Below are 19,950 nucleotides of genomic sequence, written 5' to 3' on the forward strand. Positions count from 1 at the left end.
TGTGTAAACCCTAAATTTAGACATGATGCATCAAGTAGGGAACAAAGTTATATGTGTGATATTGGTGCATGATAAATAACTGAAAACTCCACCACAGGAGTAGATGAAGAGAGGAATGAATGAGTAAATGAGTGTTTGCATGCGTGCCAAGCAGTCGTTTAAAGGGATGCGCCGGGCACTGCTTTGATGGGGCCCTCAGTATTCCTGTCACGCCCGAGGCCCTATCCATTACAGCTCATTACCCGGGGAGAGAATGAAAGAGAGGAGACCCTTGGCCATGCTCGCCCGGCCTCACAGAAGACCCAGCAGGGTTAAACATCAACCGACCCACCAAAAACCTACCAGCTGGGCAGGTGTCAACACCGCTAGGATCGCTCTGGGGATGATTCTGCAACAAATTATGCAGATGGTGAAGTGATCAGAGAAGAAATATACAGCACAGTTCCCGGGAATACACTGAACTAAGACCACACTCATTTGGTTCAATGTAAATCTCACACATTCTGTGCCTTAGCTATAGGGATGAGGGACGCAGACTTCGCTTCAAAGAAGTCAATCACATGAAACAGTGCCGAGCTGAGAAGTGGAACCAAGGTAATATGAGATCTAATTGTTCATGAGCTTATCATAATGGGACCTTTACTTGAAAAGCTTTCTTGAATCCGTTTGAGGAACTGAGCTTACAGCTGACTGTGAAAAGGTTTGTACAAAGGAGGGTACAACTTGCGCTTAATGTTCAGTTTTCTGTACAAACAAGACTTTATTTCAGCACATAATCGCATAAATAAGCTGCTCTCTGCTGTGGTAGGTGTCCACTTTAAAGTCACTGATTTGAATCTTTTAGACAGATTGAGAACACTCATCAAGTTTCTGGACTTATACAGAGGTTTTCATCTGAAAAACGCTCACAAGCGTCTCCTTCCTGGGTGTTTGAGGGGATGATTTTCAGCAAGTTGGTGCTGATGGTCTTCGTCTAAGAGAGCATGAGCAGAAATCGAAGCCAGTCTCATTCAGAAGAGTTCACCTTAGTTTATGTAATTAAGCTACTTTGGGTAACAGAGGGTCTTCCCTTGGTATCAAATTACAAAACTGCTTCTGTTTGACTCTGAAAGAACACTGAAACAGAAAAACAGGCACATTTAGCCTGGCTACTAAAGCTAGAGCTTCATAACTGAAAAGCCATCTCTATCCTTGAACCAACTGAAGAGCACTCGGTTTATGAAAACAGGACAAATCAACCTTTTCAAAAACACCCACCTCCACCTCAGCACCAAAACAACACAGCATTACTCGTACATTAATAAAATCCTCATTATAATCTCAAATGGAAAGAGATAATGCCACGAAGCCTGCTAAGCATCACCAAATTAGAGGCATTAAAGTTTCGAGATGCTATTGATGGGTTCATTGAATCCATCCTACTCTGCACGGGATAGAGCTTAATCATGCACAGTGGTAGGTGAAACCTGTTCTGTATAACACATTATTACCCTGAGAGCTCTGTTTCATCTCCACCAAATCATGCTGATGCATCGCAAATGAGGTGGCGAGAGGGGTAGGACGCCAAAGAGAGGAGGAGAGGGATGCACTCCTCCTCTGGCTAATTAAGCTGCTGCAATGAACATAATGAGAGCACTGCTGTTGTTTTTCTTCAGATTGGCAAAAAATCTGTAACTGGGCATTTGATTATTGTCACTACTAAGGGAAGTACTTCTCTGGGCAGCGCGCAGGCCCGCAGCCTCACTGTGAGCGCAGTAATCACCAGCAATAAAATCAACATTTGAGAAGATCATGCAGCGAATGAATTATATGAACGAGTTAAGCCAGAACGAATCGATGCACAATGCATCACTTCTGTCACTGAAATATGAAAGAAAAAGAGAGTGTGTGTGTGTGTGTGTGTGTGTGTGTGTGTGTGTGTGTGTGTGTGTGTGTGTGTGTGTGTGTGTGTGTGTGTGTGACTGTGTTGTATGCACATGTGCTCAACAAGCATGTGATCTTCAGCATGAGAGGAGTGGGACTGATGGAATGACTGAAGTGATGAGTTGGCAAAGGAGAGATTTTATTCCCAAAAATGAGAAGAGATAAGAGGGCTGGGAGTAAGCAAATGATGACAAACATGAACAAGAGGAAAGACGAGGAGGAGGAGGGTGTTGGTGCAGTGGCTCGAAAAGAAGAAGAGCAGAGAAGGGGATCCAGGGACAGGTCTGTGAGCGCCGGTTTGGGTTTAATGAAGCTGAAATCCACCAGTGAACCGCAGCTCCAAACAACAGCCGATAGGAGAGGACCGAAGCGACAAACGATGGGAGGGGAAGGGGAAATGGATGCAAGAGCGAGGGGAGGAAGTCAAATGGGAAAAGAGGCTGGGGTGTAAAACATGAAGGCTTAGTAGATGCTGGAAGAGCAAAAAGTGAATGTCAGTCAGTAAGAGAGTGAGATGTGGAGGGAGGTGGGATGTTGGGAAGGAGGGAGGGAGCAATAGAAAAAGGTTGGATATTACAGTGGAACCACCTGGGGAATGTTTACAGAATTTAATAACTCTAAATGGCATCACTTTATTGGATTTATGGGTGGATGTCTCTCACTCCCTCACCACGCTGCTCTCTTTCTACCTTCCCCACACACACACGCACCGTCCGATACCCCCACCTGCAACTATTACCATGGTGCCCACTGGTGCGTCTTTATGCAAAACGACAGGGAGGGGGGTTGTATGAAGGGCTCTTGAATCCTGTTACAGGCAGCCATTCGGGGTTACAGGCTAAAGCTTCTTAAAACACGCACACTGACACCGCTGCTTCACTACCTTATATGGTCACTGAAATTCTGTCAATCAAAGCAACATAAACACCCAACCTTCAAATCAATACTATCCCTAATAATGAGTTTATGTATGTATTTTTATAAGACAGCAATGGTTGCAGGAAGAGGCTCCCATCATCTCAGAATGCCATCTCGCCATGGACATCATTTACACTATCATGTACAGTAAGGAGGTAAAATTTATAGTTAATAAATAAAAGGTGAGATGAAATAAGTGGTAACACTGACACTGTGTTACAGTCTAACAAGTCTTCTTTATCCACTTCCCCTGTGCTTTATGCTGGTGTTATGTCTTTGTTGCGTCTTCTGTACGTTTAATTGCATCCATCCACTTTCTATACCTCTCTCCCAGCATGCATCTATAACACCGCTCTGCATACAGTGTGCCATTCTATAACGTAATTAAACCATATGCTGAGCGAGACAGGCGACAGAAGCAGGAGGAGGAATACGGATGTAATAAATCACTTCAGCCATTTTATCCATCTGCTGATATTCAGAGCTGTGAGTGACGGCAAGAAAAGCCTTCCTGCTGTGTTATAGAAGCAGTCTTTCCATAAAAACTCATGAGTCACTGGTGCCCACAGTGCTGAGAGCTGCAATTACCCAAACACACACGCGCAGATACGCGATTACAGACAGAGGATCACAAACACATAACTACAATTAGTCAGGGGAGCTGCGGAGAGACACGGGAGCACTTAAATGTGGGTGTGTGCATGCAAACATGTGTTTATGAAGAGGGCGAGGTGTGGCAGAGCCTGGCAGCAGAACAGCGCTGCCAATGAAGATCCAACACACACACACACACACACACACACACACACACACACACACACACACACACACACACACACACACACACACACACACACACACACACACACACACACACACACACACACACACTAAAGCACTGCTCGCATGTGTGCTTATTGAGTCAAACAGTACGTAAGTGACCATGACCAGCAACATCTGGCATGATGCAACGGGGAGGAAAGCAGCAGCATGGAGAGGAAGGAGGGAAGGAAACCTGGATAGTGTTCATGTTTTTCAGGGAGGTCTTTTTGCCTTTATTAGATCTGTAGAGAAGATCATTCAGTTCAGTGTGCATCAACAAAACACTATTGCGTTTATTTAATAAAGGTGTGACTGAGCGTCCTTGCACCTTAGACTTTTTCAAGTGTTTTTTAAAACATTTTAAATCCTGAATTGTTAATGCTTCTATTGGTATGCTGCAACACTTAAAGTGCAGCTAGTGCGGCACCAAAACTATGTCCTCTATACAAATCTAATCCTAAAATAATATCCTTTATGTCCTTATTGAGAGAACAGGGTGAAATAAACCCCGCCATATGCTGCGCTGTCTAACCGAGGCGCTCTGCTGTCGCTAAAGAATCTCAAAGCCGGCACGCTGCAACAGCTATGATACTCATCAGTGTGTGTACAGGGTTCAAGCAAGGTCAGTGTCGATCAGATCAGGGGACAGAGGCGGGCAGGGTCAGATGGTCTCTGAGATACAAATGAAACAGATCAGAGCAGCGAAGAACAACACATGACATACTGTTTCAGTAAGAGGAAGTAACTGCGTGATGCAGAGTCTGTGACCTAAAATCAGCAAATAGAAAAATGAAACATGACTTACTGTGATTTGCCACAGTGAAAGCGACAATGTCATGATCTCTACATGACACAACACATCTGAACACGCTGCGGAAAAATAACCTGATTACATTTTAAAGATGGGTTCAGTGTAATTACGTGTAAATATGAGCACAATGATCCAATCGCTTGTTTGTGTGCGCGGCGTCGCTGTGCGCGCCCACACGTTGTTGCGCTTCTGCTCGGCTAAAGATAGGACTGTTCAGCGAGTGTCCTGCCTCTGATTAACACAGATGAATATTTCATTTTAGAAGTCCAGCTGCTCCTCATCTGCAGGTCACTCTCCTGAGACCGCCTCAGGCTACAAGGCCTAACAATGTCATCACGGCTTGCGCACACACACACACACACACACACACACACGAAACTGTGTGTGTGTTTGTGGCTGTACGATCCTGTGTGCTCGCTCTCAAATATTCATAATAAAAACATGTGCAAATACACATCTGTGAAATGTTATAGAATATACTATGTTTACTGTGAAAATAATGAGGGGAATACAGCACATAGTATAACGGCCAGTGTATGCTAAATAAAGCGTTAGAGATGTACAGTGAATATTAAATGTTCCCTGCATGCGCTGCATCTCTCACATTTAACCCTGCACATCTGCACACCAGGGAGTTTTCGGGGAATAGGATTCCCCCTCCCACCTCCTCCCCCCTCGCGTCTCATCATCTCCCTTCCCTCTTCTGCCAGTCCCCGAGCCTGTCGTCTTCTGCAGTGTTTTCTGCCCTGTGGGGAGGCTGCTCCCAGGCTGACGGGGAGTGTCACTGACTCCTCTCACAGCACATTACTCTTTTTCATGCTTTCTCCCTTTTTCTCACAAAAACGCCAAAGCACACACGCATACAAGTGCTACTCAATCCACCCCTTGCCTGTGTAACATCCTTGAAGGGTGAAAGACTTCTGTCCTTTCCTGCTACATGAGGGTAAGCATATGGAGCTTTGTCATTATAAAAGAGTAAATGTGTGCATTTGCATGTGAGGTGTATGTAGTGTGTGTGTGTTTCCGTGTTAAAACGGGTGAGATAAGACACCTCCTGGCCATTCCAATTTCCTGTCTGATATTTGCCTTCTTCACCGAGCGCTTTATCAGAGGGAAACACATAAATGCTGATAGGTTAGGAAACGTCGCTACTGTTTGAGAAATAGAGAAAAAGGGGGTGCGACAAGGATGAAATTGGAGAGTGATGAGTTTGAAATGGATAAAAGGGAGCGAGGTTAGAAAGATAGACGCTAAAAAGGAATGGGTGGAAGTAGCAGAGAGAATGAGAAAAGACAGCGGGACAAAGAATAGGAGGTATGAGCTCAATTTGTCTGGCTGCACCAGAGGAATAGTTCACCATGTTCCACACTGAACAATCGCTAGTGTTCCCTTGTGATAGTTTGACAGTGATGTTAATGCCTCATTAAAAGTATGAAGAGTGGCAGGAATTCGGCTCCAAGTTTTGAAACCCAAAGCCGTAGAACATTGCTTCAAAAGCAGCACCCCCGTTAATTAAACTCCACAGATGGACACCTTGGCTTTTTTCCAGACGCAGCAGAGATAGGTGCTGGGAATTATAGCTGTTACTCATGCATGCGTGGAAGGACCATCAAAAAATCCAGAGTGAGAAGGGAGTGCAACGGCAGGTCAACACGGCCTGGTCTGGAATCCTAATTGACATCGTTAGGTGAGGTCAAACGCTTGCAAAGTGGCTGCGATCCCAAGGAAATTGGGAGGAAAGTTATGAGAAACTGGCAATTATCACAGCCTGGAGCGAAACGCTATCACATGGGTAGTGCTCTTAAAATAGAACTGTACGATTTATTCCGTGAGGCCATTTTTTCATCAGTTTCCATCAATACATCATGATTTAAACTAAGTCACTGTTTCTCCCCTCAAAGACTCTCTGAGGCTTAAAATCCCTCTGCAGTATGTTCAGAACCTGCAAAATGAACAATAGCTGTATGAGCTGCAAACAGGAAACCCACTGATCCCATAAATAAATGATACAAAACTCTTAAAACTTGCATCGTAAAGCGTGAAAGGTTGGCTCACGTGAGCTCATATCTTCGGTCAGTTACATTCATCGGCGGTACTTACTGTCTTTTGCTATTAAAAAACCAGCAGCGTGTGTAATGTGTCTAAGGTGGAAAGCACAGTAGGGGCAGTATAATGGTTTGTTGCTGTGTCTGCACTCTGCACGCTTTATTAGCTGGTGATGCTCCAGGTGATGAACTTTCCAGGCACAGGTTTTGCACCCGGCTAACAGCTTACGTCACCTGTCTGTTGGAGGTTGTACTTTATGTAGCCTTGTGCCGTCTCGGCTCCTGAGGAGTCAAAGTATCTGCGTGCACTGATGTCTTCTTTCTTTGTTGAGCTGCAGCAACTCTTCTTGGTTGGTGGTGCTTTCTGTGCCAAGACCAGCACGATAGCATGTGGTGCGTTTAGCTAACTCAACCAACCCCACTGTGCCTGTTTCTTAAAGACCATCCATGTGGTTGGTTAGAAATAGCTTGGTTTCTGTGATGTGATAGGCTGTTAATACTCTTCAACACACTAAAATGAAACTTCTAATTTTCAAGAAAATGTTCTATTGCAATCACAGTCCACATGGTTTCTACTGCACAGCCATAATGGCGAGAAAAGGCGAAATAAATCAAATTTCAGTGCAAGTGCAACCTTTTGCGAAGACATGAGATGAAAACTAAACGTGCCGTGGCATGACACAACAGTGGACAGCGGATTCATCAGCACGCATTACAGTGACAAAGAGCGGGACGTATTCGAAGTGACAGATTGAAGACTCGGGATTCACTGGCTTTCACAACACTCTGACAACCCAACACAAAAACGTCAACAGTGACCTGAACACCCAGCCATCAGGCTGAGCGAGACGCCAGGACAGAACAGCCGTATGAACAAATCCAGCATACACAAACACACGCCAGCATCGCCGCCATGAACAAACACCTACCTGTCATTGTCGACGCTCCTGAAGCCGGGCAGGATGTGTCTGAAGCTGGAGTTGCGGTCGAGTTTGGGTTGACTCTTGGTGCGTTTTATCGAGCCCTTCAGCCGTCGACTCAGGAAGCCCTGACAGAGAGACATGGATGGTCAATAAAGCAGTATCACTGCTCGTTTGTGAGGCGAGTCTCTGGGATGTCAATCATTAAGCTCAACCTGGCGCCGGGACAGAATATATATATGTCGACATTTATGATCCATGTCTTAAACTCTGTGGCGGTAAATGAGTATATATCCTCCTTATAAGAGTCTGAGGCGGGAAAATGAGGACAAGGTCAAACATAAGAAACATTCCCTGAACACAAAGAGGCACAAAACTACCAACACGTTCACAGACAGTCTGAAAGAGCACAGACGTGATTAGCCGGCTGGTAATATGTGTGCAAAGATCACAGATTGTTTGTCACAGCAGCAATTATGTCAGCGCTTGCAACGAATTCGGCGCCGCATGCTAATTCAGTGGATGCACCCCTTTATTAGTTTTCCCGTTCTTCTCTTTGTCTGAGTCTGTGTGTTTACTTCTTCTAACATCTGCAATCACACTCCCCCAAGCACCTCGCCGTCTCCATGGCAACTGCTGGCTGGCATTAAGAGCGAGAGGATGTGAACGGATGAGATGTGGCGCAGGAACGGCAGGCTGTTGCAAGTTTTGCGAGACAAAATTAAAAAAAAAATCATCTTTTTTTCCCTGCTTTTTTTTATTTCACTGCAGGGAAGGAGATCAAGAAGGAGAGGATGAAGACGAGGATGAAGACGAGGGACTTTGAATACAAAGGGAGTATGGGAGACTTGATGGAGCGACTTCAGAGGGCAGCACGAAGAAGACTTAAGCGAGCCAGCGTGCAGGAAAAGGCACTAAACCTGTTCAGGCTGAGCTGTAGCTTTTTAGTCCAATCATACAAACAGCTGATTCATAGGCTACATAAGAGACAATTATATAAAACTCATTTAACCTCAGAGAAACAGCCCACAGCGCCTGGACCTCACATACGTGCACAAATGTGACAGAAGACACGCAGCAAAATTCCCTCCCTCCGTCCCAGTCAGGCCATTAACACACCTGTGTAATTACCACCTACTGTGTGAATAGGTGGCCCCTGGCAACAACGGAATCGGGGTAATTAGAGAGTGACTTCCAGACAGCTGATCACAGAGGAGCCACAGCATCAGGATGAACAACACCTGTCATCGGTAAAACACTTTGGGGTTAGGAACAAAGACTCGCTAATGTCGGTATGTTTCAGGCCATGCCGATCATGGGAGTGTCCCTGCTTCATTAGTGTGTGCATACATGTCCAAAAACAGTCCAAATTCCTCGCTACACTTATTTTAAGCAGAAGCAGTTAGTGTGTTCATGCCACAAACCTGACAAAATTGAATACACTCCACGTTAAGTTTCAGTTTGTTCCTTCAATGCTCAATATAGGTCCATGCATGAGCAGTCGATGAGGCACAATAAGCCTCATGTCTTCAATTTAAACACCAAGACAACATGGAAGGAACATCCTTCTTCACACAAACTTTCACGGTCCTAGGAATCAGTCCACGATGCCAGCTTGGCATCTCAAAATGGCAACAAATTACAACCTTGGCTGCCATTCATGCCATATCTCCCATTCTGATGAAATTTGGCACATGATCCATTAAACACTGTGTTTTTAGCAGGAAAATAGGTTATATTTCATATGTGTATACACTGGGGAGCTGCCTGGGGCCCACACATTTTGCTTTTTTTTTTTTTCATTTTCAAGGGTCAGTAATGAAAAATATGACATCTTCTCGTGCGTTTCAATCCTCTCGATCGGTTGCACATCATTCTGTCTGCGCCCCTGCCAAATTTCAGGGCTCTGGGCAACCCCAGAGTTGGGATGCAGTGTAGAGGCAAAAATTTGGTTGTTGGCTGCGTATTCTGAATCTGATGCAGCAACATGTTCCACAGACTGGGAAAGATGTGGGAGGCTCCAAAAACACCTGTTTGGATCATTCCACAGGTAAACAGGCTCATTGGTAACAGGTGATAGTATCATAATTGGGTATGAAAGGGGCATCCTGGAAAGGCTCAGTCGTTCACAAGCGAAGATGGAGCGAGGTTCACCACTTTGTGATTGTATGAAGGATGTGGAGGGTGCTTTTTAGAGCCAGTGTTTGATTTGTCCTTTCTGTTCTGCTGTAAAACATAGCGGTGCAATATGATCAACTCCGTGAAGAGGACCGCTCCTTCTGTAGATACAATTTCTTCCAAAAGATCTGTCTAATTGCCCCCTGTTGTCTGCGTACTCATCAGTGATCAGCCTTTGTGGTTATGTGTGTAATCTGACATGGTATACCTATAGGAAGTGGGCAGCAAATGGCTCACTGCTGTGACCTGCTACCAGCGAAATGCTCAGGGGCTATTAGCGAAATGAACAGGGCTGAGTCACCGCTGTCGCTAAGAGCGCGGCACTCGCGGCTCACAACAGTGTTGCTTTCTGAATCAAACTCCCCCTCTTAAGTACTTGCCGCGTAAATACGCCATCTCCTCCATATGTGTATGCGAGTGTGTGGGCATGCGGCTAGATGAACACAAGCACCATTCTACACAATGACAAACATGAGTCAGACTGCGCAGGGTGAATGCTGTTTTCTTCGACTGTATTCAGCGTCTAAGATCGGCTCCTTCAGAGACATGACGAGGCAAAGATGGCAGCGCGGGAGAAAATCGATGACGCCCACGCCACATGTGCCCAAACACTGAGACACCTTTCGTCATCTGGATATCATTCACAATCACCTCCAAATTCATAGTAAATCCATGCCTCTTCCCTGTATCCCCTCGGGAGCGTGCGTGCCCGCTGCTGTTGGCATATTCACAGCTGACAAATTAAAATGCTTCTTTTTCTCCCCAAGTCAGTGAATAGAAACCTATCCCTGTAGGCGGTGTGGATTGATCTCCAGCTGCTTGCTCTGTTTGCACTTTTCTTCCTTCCCCTGATGGACGGACTCTGAAGAACGCAGGGAGAAAGAGAATCGAGCGGGAAAGAAAGGAAAGCCAGACAGATACACAAACCTATAATTACTCTGATTATTTTGTTTCATCTCTTTCGTGTTCTGCCTTTCAGCCTCTCCGCAGCAGTCTGAAACTTTAAGAAACGCTGCAATTCAGTCAGCATCTCAAAGCTCGTGCAGAGAGGCTCCGCAGGTTAACAGTCAGAAGATATGAACGGCATATTTTCACACTTACAATCAGTCAGCGTGGATGACTGATGCCTATATTAACACCAGACAGCATTAAATTACCTTCAGCACCTGCTCGTATGAGATGACTGAGACAACGGTTATAAAAGAGAGAGGACAGAAATTGGTGGGACTGGTCAAAAAATGGAGAAAATGGCAGCGAGAGGCCAGCCAGCCAGGGATGAGCTGTAGGTGCAGGATAAATGGAAAAAGTGGAGCACAGTGTGGAGGTGGCAGAGCATGAGTTGACAGAAAAAGCAACAGAATGAAAGTAAATGAGGGGAAAAGTGAGGAGAGAAGTGCGGCGAAAGAGTGACAAGGTCGCCGGCGGATCAGGGCTCAGCAGAGCAGAGCATCGGATGCAGGGAGAATTAAGCGAAACAAGAGCTGGTCAAATATGGCAGAGTTAAGTTTGGTCCTCCCTGTGTTTTATTCTGATCGGCCCTCGTGTTTCCAGTCGTTCCACGTCGAGGAACTGATGCCTGATACCTCCTGATAACACTATGTACAAAGTTTGACCTCTACCCATTATGTCCTACTGTATGTAACCAGTTCTTAAAAGCAATGTGGACAGTAACAAACAATGAGAAAGGACACCTAATGACATGTCACACATCATGTCATTGTTCTAATGTGTGGTAAAGAAATGCATCAATTAACTCACTGGAATACAGCTTCCCCGTGAGCTCGGCTGTTTAATACCTTTAAGCATCAATGCATGAATGAAAAAAATGACTGAACGCACGACATTAATACCGCTGAGATCCCTCCATTAATTAATTTGTGCTTGGCTCTTCATAAATATTAGTGGCGTGGCTGTATTGTCTGGCCCTTCACGTTTCACTTTGCCAACACCTACTTATACACAGAAACATGATAAGGCTATTACAGCCAGTGCAACCTGACAGGGGGCACTACAGTGTCACATGTTAACGTGAATTTCAATGAGCTCTTTAATTATTCCGCATTTCCACGGTTGACAGCTAATTAGTGGAAGGAGGGGATGGAATAATCTGATTCAACATGCATCCTCGAAGGAGAGGAGCGCTGGTTTTCACCCCCCCTCTGGCCCTGCTTTCTGCACTCACTCCGTGGGGAACGTGGTGGAAAGAATGCATTTCTCCATATTCGCTATGTTACCTTGTTTACAGTGCAAATGTGTGTTAGCTTAGCTCTGCGCATGCTCAAAAGTGTGTGTGTGTGTGTGTGTGTGTGTGAGAGTGCATAACAGGCTCGCATACTTGATTGTAATCTCAGCCTGTCCAAGCCCATTAAATAAGCTCTAAGAGGACAGCTCAATTTTATTGCTGTGTTTTTTTGTTGTTGTTGTTTTTCATGAAATTAAAGCAAATGTTTGCAACAAGTTAATTCTATTCCCTTGGCTTGGCAATTCCAGGCTTCCCTAATGGGGGCTGATAGAATCAGTGCCTGGACAATCAGCAGGGTGTTCCCTGCTTCCACATCAACCTCTCTTGTCCCCCTCTAGCACAGCCTGGTGAAAACAAGAGACATACCTGTCCAATTAGACCCCCCGCTATTATCTGAGAGGAGAGGGGAGGCACGGAGGACGGAGTCAGAGAGAGATTGGATAAGGAGCTAAGTCACAATTGAGAATCAATCCAGTCAGCGAGTGCAATCAGCGGGGCATGGACGTGACAGACTTAGATAAGGTTTGTGTATCTGCTTTTTAAACAAGTGCTGACGAAGAAAAAAACGGCAGAGTTGTAACTTTTTATATTTAAGGTGGACAATCTTCTAGCATTTTGGAACTGGCTGTGGAAGATTAGGCTTTAGAGAGATTTTATTTTTCTCTCATGCCTACTGGTGAGAAATTGTTTCTGAGAAGTGCTCGGAGGATGGAGGACGTGCGTGCGTGTGTGTGTGTGTGTGTGTGTGTGTGTGTGTGTGTGTGTGTGTGTGTGTGTGTGCGTGTGTGCGCAGCATCCATTTGTGTGTGCAGACATTGAGAGAAAAACATTTTGACAGATTTAGCTCAAGGCCTAGGAGGGATACTTTAGATGTCACCACAACTCTTTTCACTGGAGGGAGAAAAGTAAGGGGTGGTTTGTCGTTGCTAAAAGTGGTGGAGATGAGAGAGAAGGAGGATAAGACCTCCTGCCTGCAAGTCTTCTCGTTTGTGTTCCTACGAGCGTGCGTCACCATGCCTGTATGCATCCATCCATGTATCTGCTTTGTCTTCCTCAACTGTATGTGTGCCCATTTCAATTAGCAATATGTGATCTATCTGCAAAATTATAGTCGAATCTCTTTCGTTTCCTGGTTTGCATCCATCAAAAGTTGAGCCAAAAGCAGGAATCTCAGTTGGCTGTGCTACCATTAAAGCCCAGAAGGGGGCAGTGTGAGGAAAAGTGCAGGAGAGGGTCAAACAATGTTTTGGGAAGCTTCCTTTGTGCGAGAAGACGCTGCTGCTTAGCAATAAGCCCACAGAAGTAAGTAAAGTGGTCACGTGACAGAGACAGGCCGACTTTGCTGCAGTGCTCGTCTTCTCCCTCTCCTCCCTGGAGAGTACAAGGAGCTTCTTAAGAGACACTTAATCAATATTTAGCCCCTCTATCTGACCTTATCTGTCTCCTGCAAGCTTTTTATTCTCCTTTTCTTTTTTATACCTCTCTATATCCACTCCCTGATTCAGTTGCCAGCGACTCAATTCAGATTCTGTCGTTTTAAAAAGGAGTCTAAAGAGGAAAAATCTGTCAGCAACACAGAAAAAAACATACAGCAGGTGACAACACTGAAAACACCATTTCCACTGTTTTATACGAACAGATGAGAGTTAGGCACTGTGGTAGTTTAACGTGCAGCTCCTAAAATAAAGTTTATGAAACAGCTAATTCTCGCTCTGCAGGTGGTCCAACACTAGTGGGTCTAGCCTATTTGTTTCTTTATTTACTGTGGGCTTTTACTAAGCCTCAGAGGCATCCCGGTTTGCTTTTTGTCAAGACTAAACACGACCTCCTGGCGAATCTGAGCGCTGACAAAGGCTAATGGTGATAAAAGGAAATCAAAAAAAGAGAGAATGAATGAAATGAATACATGTTTTCTATTTTCAGAGGGAATATATTGTGTTTTCGCCCTTATCTTAGCCCATTAGCGTGCCTGCTACGCCTTTACGGAGGCTGAAAGTCAACATGAAGTTGGAGGGTTGTTTATGAGAGTGCTGAGTGCTCGTGGCCCTGCTGTCCTAACATCTAGTGTTTACAGTTCACCTCCAGGTTGTCATCTCCCCACTCATTATTTATTAATGGAAATATGCGCCGCTAATTGCCAATTAGCTTTAAATTGATGACTCATAGCAGAATTTTTTGCTTCATTAACTGGCTGTTTATCTATTGAATTAAACATGATGGAAAGCATACTGGATTTGAATTAGAGCGACATGACAGACAAAGACTGCTCTGCCAGTATGTTTGACAGGCGGGAAGAGAGTTTGATTATGAGCGAGTGAGTGGCTGAGCCGTGCGTGCGCAGGTGTGGGAGCGCGCGTGTCGGCTTGCGTGAAGCGTGTTAAAATCATTCTGTGAAATGCAATGAAAAATCACACAGGATGTGAGAAGGCACCAGAGGATGGTGTGCTGAATGTAAACCCGACATGTAGATGTGTGATGTGTAGATGGCAAACATCAAAGGCCCTGTTCCAACATTTGAAGTAAATGAGTTTCAGACTGGCATGGGTCCATCTGGACACCAGACCAGCCCTCTGAAGACACTGATCCACCACTCAGAGCCCCCCAAGGCAAAAAACAATGAAGACAAAGGCGGAGAGTAACACAAATAGAGAAGACGATACATGAAAAACAAACTCACAGTACTCACGGTGACTCGGAAAGGCGTAGCAGCAGCGGACGTAGCCTCCATGGTGGGTGTGGTCTTGTCCGAGGAGCTGCCTGGCATGCTGCGTCGGCGTCCCGTCCTCTCTGGAGGAGACTCTGTAAGCAGAGACAGATCTTTAAAATGGGAAATTGGTCTGTAAATTGTGAATTGTGAAGTGAACCCATGTGTTGGAAATGAGGCTGTGGAGTTTGAGGTACCAAAAGGGCTTCAACTGCAGTTTAATGAAGTTTAATGAAGTTTAATTTAGTTTTCATGTGGGTAAAACATTAAACCATGACAAACCCAAACCTTGGCCTTGATTGTTTAAAGCATCCAACATGTGTTTGCGCACTACAGATCAAAGGCAAACGATTACGGGTGCATCATGCTAGCACCAGGCTGCATTATGTCACCCATCCTCCATGAATGTATCGATGAGTGTGTTCAGGCAGTACAAGCCTGCTGCTTTCCATCCCCGATCTCCTCATCCTTTCCCTGTTCACTGAGCTTATCTGTATCTGCTGTCTTTTGAGCGTCTATCTAATTCCTTAATCTATCTTGGACACACAGTGCAGCACACTCTCAGATCAGTATGAAAGAGTGGTGAAAGAGCTCTGGAGGCAAAGACTGTGCATGTGTGTGGAAGCGGCAGATCTGGACATGTCCGAGAGGAATGTGAGTGATGTTGAGCATGCGTGTCTCCACAGATGTCAGATATCCGTCCCTGGTAACTGCTAGCTCGTAGGTACAGAACAAACTCTCAGCATTTCCTCGACCGCTCTGTTCTGTGCAAAAGCTGTAGGACATTCTGACATTAAACAGAAAACATATATAACGAGGTCAGATATACTGATCTGATCTTTCGTAACACACAGGGTCGATGTGTCACTGAGACCGTGCTGGATTATTTAAATGAGAACCACGACTGTCTGCAACACTGGAAACTAATGAAATTAGTGTTAAGTGTGCGTGGCAGTGTGACTCTAATAAGGATGAAACTGCATTATGAAGCAAATCCTCCTCCTCCTCCTCCTCCCTCTCTCTCACATACATACACACACACACTACACTGCAGTTTATGTATATAAGTACATAATATGTCTTAGGAGTGTTTTCCATTTTATTGGGAACTCCCCGCTGACTGCTGATGTAATCGTCTTCAGATTTGGGATGCGACATCTCTTGACTCTCGGCACTTAAAGATATCAAACCTTGTGGGTAAGCCTTATTAATTAATACGGTGTCTCCTGGACAAAAAAATATGATTTGTGACCTGCGAGCACTTAGTACAGTCTTTACCAACCTTGACACAAATGGACATAATTCTTCATCAGACCTCTGCTTTTAGGTTTTTGTTTTTTTTTTGGGGGGGGGGGGGGGTCTAATGGTTATTCATATCTCCATCTGTTTTCTTAATGTAATACTTAAAACTAATTGTAACATCAAAATGTAATTAGAGTTGGTCAATAAATGACATAACAATACCTAAATTGACACCAAATGCAAATGCTTCACTCTAGAATATGCAGCTAAACAAAGAGAGGGGGGTGAATATGCAGTCATGGAATACTGTAATATGACCAGAAATTGGACGGACCAAATTTTGGGCCAAAAGTATTTGCGCCTAATATGATATTTACATATAGAGCATCTCTAATAAGACACACACATTAGTACACACACTTGGAGTTTGTCGCGTCTGTCAGCGCTATCCCTTCTATTAGCTTGTCAGGCTGAGCTGTGCTAAATTAGCTGTCTGCTGTTTAACAGGCCGGTTGACTGAATTAGCGCGCGGCATAATTGAAGAACGAATGGAGGAATAGAACTTCCCGCTGTGCGGAGCGCTGGCTCCCATCCCAACCCACATAATTCCCAGCCAAACATTAACATAAACGCAGTCGGCAACAACAAACAGCAGACAAACACAACACGCTCTGACACAGAGCAGACGTCCTCTGTTGCTAAATCAAATCTCCACGATTGAAAACCGGAACCGTCTGGATCCTCTGAGCAGCCGTTCATTGCCCCGCGGAGGTCAGGTGGATGTGATTTCAAACTAGATTGGTCCGTGTATTGCAGAGGTACGTCTAGACTGTCCTGCTTTTTGTATTCCAGAGGTGAGAAATGTGCAGTCAGAGAGAAGACACCTGCAGGAGCCTCATTTACCATCCCTTTATCAGCGCACTCAGGAGGTGGTCTGTCACACAAAGGCCTTGAGGGTCCGAGTCTTCATAAGCAAAGTACAGGTCAAGCCAAAATGCAACATTTCAGGTCTCTGAATGTGACGATTTATTTCAATGCAGAGGTCAAACAGCTGTTTCATGCAGGAAACGGGCTCATCACAACATCTTAGTCTGGACTTGGCAAACACTAAGACTGTCCAACACTAGGGATGCGCCGATCCAATATTGGTATCAGTATGGTCCCAATATTGAAGAAAATTCTAGATCGGGTATCGGTGACAATGGGCCCAATACGTAGGGGCTGATCTATTCAGTCTAACTATGCTGTAGGCGCTGTGAAAGGATCGGCTATCTGGAACTTTTTCAAACTACGTCAGCCTACGAACTCGATGGCTACTTGCAATACCTGCGCAGTAAATGTTCCGAGGGGCAGTGGCAAAACGTCAAGTTTTAAACAAACACAACCACACCGCGCATGCGTGCACACACACACACACACACACACACACACACACACACACACACACACACACACACACACACACACACACACACACACACACACCTGCACTAAGAAAAGCTGAATTAAACAAATATTTTATTTGTACGAATTTATGTGTCATTTATGAGATCAGACCCCCGTCCCCGTTTAAAAAATAGGAAAGAAATGTCAAGTCTGATGCACAAAAGAATGATCCCAGTCTTTTCCACACAATGAGAAATACCTTTTGTTAGGCAATTCAGCGCTGTTTTTCTGTATCGGTATCGGATCGGTATCAGCCGATTACTAAACCTCAGATATCGGTATCGGAGGGGATAAAAGCGGATCGGTGCATCTCTATCCAACAATTGGTCTGAGCAACTTGTCTGAGTGGCAGCTCTGGATAAAATGCCACAATGGACGTCTAGGAATACCAGAAATGAAATATGATATGAATGAATGTGTGGGGAGGTGGGCACATACAAACCTGCTCCAATCATGGTGCAACATTTAATTAAAACGGGTACACTACTAGATCATTGGAAAAAAAACTACTTATCTTTCTTCATGTTGCAAACAAAAATGGTGGCATTCAAATATCTGTTGCCAAGTGTATTTAATCCTTTTAAATCTGAAAATCATCCACGGGCAGAAAAGGCTAATAAAGTAATCATGAACGTAGAATTAAATTAGCGGTGTGAATTTCTGCTGCGCTCGACTTCGCTGGGTTTACCCCTCTAGTCCTCTTATTTTCTTCACGGAAATCTCCCCACATGTGCACAGCTGGCTGCCACACGCGCCCCTGCATACAAACACACATCATTTAGTTGTGAACTAATTGCCGTGTGTGCTTCCACATGTTTTCACTAACTGCGTGTAGTGTATCTCTACGAATGCATGGAAAATTCCCCTCGCTTCTGCGTCTGACTCCAAACCCCTAACCAACAGCGAACGGTAAACAGACATTTGCGCTCAATAAAACTTCAATTAAAACACAAATTCCCAGCTGAAGTGAATGATCAAAGAGCTGCTTTGTACTATATGTGGTGGCTGCTTTCAGATTGTCACCGCTTCCCGTCTGTCGAGCTGTTGTTGATAAAGATATTTTGATATATGAAGGTGTGTGTTTTGGGGACTATCTAGGGTCAGATGGCTCACAGATAACAGCTACCGTCTGAAGATCAGGTGCCTGTGAACCACCGAGTCTGCAGGCCTTAAAGCCAACTATTTATTACGCTGACCTTCTTTCCAATTTATCTGCTGAATATCATTTTCTTTTTTTCCTTAAGCCCCCCTTCTCTTCCTTATCATGATCATATAATTGCCATTTTGCCTTAACCGGTCCACTTTCTTCCCTCCGTGTGCTCTATTCAAACCTCCATCTCTGAATTTTTCACTGTATCATCACATCTTCATCTCTTACGTCAAATCAAATTGAAATCTCATCTGTCGTTACCTCCTCGTTGTGCCTATCTTCCTTTTATTCTCTATCCTTTCCAAAGCCACTTTCTCTCCCTCCTCCATCACCATTTTTCCTACAAACACTATCGAGCCATCTCTCTGACTTGATTCCACCCCCTCCGGGCCTCCTCACACTTGGTTAATGGGACCCTGAAAGTGCCGGTGAGAGCCCTGGGGTGCCAAAAGCTGCACAGACGAGATGATAGCCACCTGCATTTTGTGTGTGTGTGTGTGTGTGTGTGTGTGTGTGTGTGTGTGTGTGTGTGTGTGTGTATGTGTGTGTGTCAGTCTGGTTGACAGAGATACTGTAGGGGCAGTGCAGCCTTGGAGTGAAGGGATCACTTTCTGACCATTAAACAAAATGAGTGACTGACTCTTAGAGGGAAAATATTCACTTTCTTGTCAAGAATTACACAAGACGACTGATGCCACTCCAGTGTCTGTCAGCTGAGCATGAAGCGAAATACTGCAGATGGTTTAACAGCTAGCCTGAGTGACGAAGAGTCACATCACCAACACACACCACCTTGCACCTCTTATGCTCACTATTTAAGCTAGTTTATCTTATTAATCCACACAAATATAAAGGCACATGTAGTGACAATAGCCATCCATCCATCTAGTTATCATTCTATCTATCCATCTATGTTTCACTCATTCATACTTAATGCTACCTTCCTTCCTTACTTCCTTTCTCCCATTAACATCCAGTTATATAGGTCAGACTGCATATTTCCTTCGCGTTTCCCAACCAGGCGAGCTCCATCCAGTGACCAGCGCCAGCTAACCTTCCCTTCCGACCTCACAACACAGGATATCCCAGCTTGCAATCTCTCTGCAGATGAAGGTGGAGGAGGAAAAGCCTCTCCTGCTTTGGAAAACTAGCTTTGATTTTCAGCGTTCTTGAATGTCTTGGACGTTGCTGGTAAGGTGAGACAAACAGGATGAATGTTAGCGCGTTGAGGGTGCAGGGAACCAGCACGCTGGGCAGGCAGGTGGTAATGTGTCACAGAAACTGTTAGAAGACAGAACGGCAGCTGATAGCATCTAGTTAATCATTGCATGGGAAAAACAGGACTGAAAATATGACTTATTTTTGGTGTGCTTCCCCAAAGTGCTGATGTAATAATAATGACAGCTGACTTTGTGAGCACACATTGGTCTTTCGCCTGGAGTGACGTCCTTCATGATCTTTTATCATTCGAGGAGCTGTTCGTGCGGAGCGGCTCTGATGAAAGAGGGAACTCACAAAGGTTGTTGCAAGCAAGTTCAGACGATAGCAG

The 19,950-nt window shown here is 44.8% G+C and overlaps 1 protein-coding gene across 6 annotated transcripts in view; it reads right to left on the bottom strand.

Annotated features, from left to right (window-relative positions):
• The window catches only part of LOC139348509 (disabled homolog 2-interacting protein-like), a 145,878-nt gene that overhangs the window by 59,729 nt on the left and 66,199 nt on the right, over positions 1 to 19,950 (bottom strand). For 3 of the 6 annotated variants that reach the window (XM_070988689.1, XM_070988692.1, XM_070988690.1), the window contains 2 exons: positions 14,546 to 14,658; positions 7,449 to 7,567 (listed from right to left, as the gene is read on the bottom strand). In XM_070988689.1, the coding sequence (XP_070844790.1) occupies positions 7,449 to 7,567; positions 14,546 to 14,658 (232 nt within the window). Of the gene's footprint in view, positions 1 to 7,448; positions 7,568 to 14,536; positions 14,659 to 19,950 lie in introns of all 6 variants that reach the window. The other 3 variants (XM_070988691.1, XM_070988693.1, XM_070988696.1) reach the window with 1 other exon arrangement.

Source organism: Chaetodon trifascialis, chromosome 20, assembly GCF_039877785.1.
Source record: "Chaetodon trifascialis isolate fChaTrf1 chromosome 20, fChaTrf1.hap1, whole genome shotgun sequence".
In the NCBI taxonomy this organism is placed as follows: Eukaryota; Metazoa; Chordata; class Actinopteri; order Chaetodontiformes; family Chaetodontidae; genus Chaetodon; species Chaetodon trifascialis.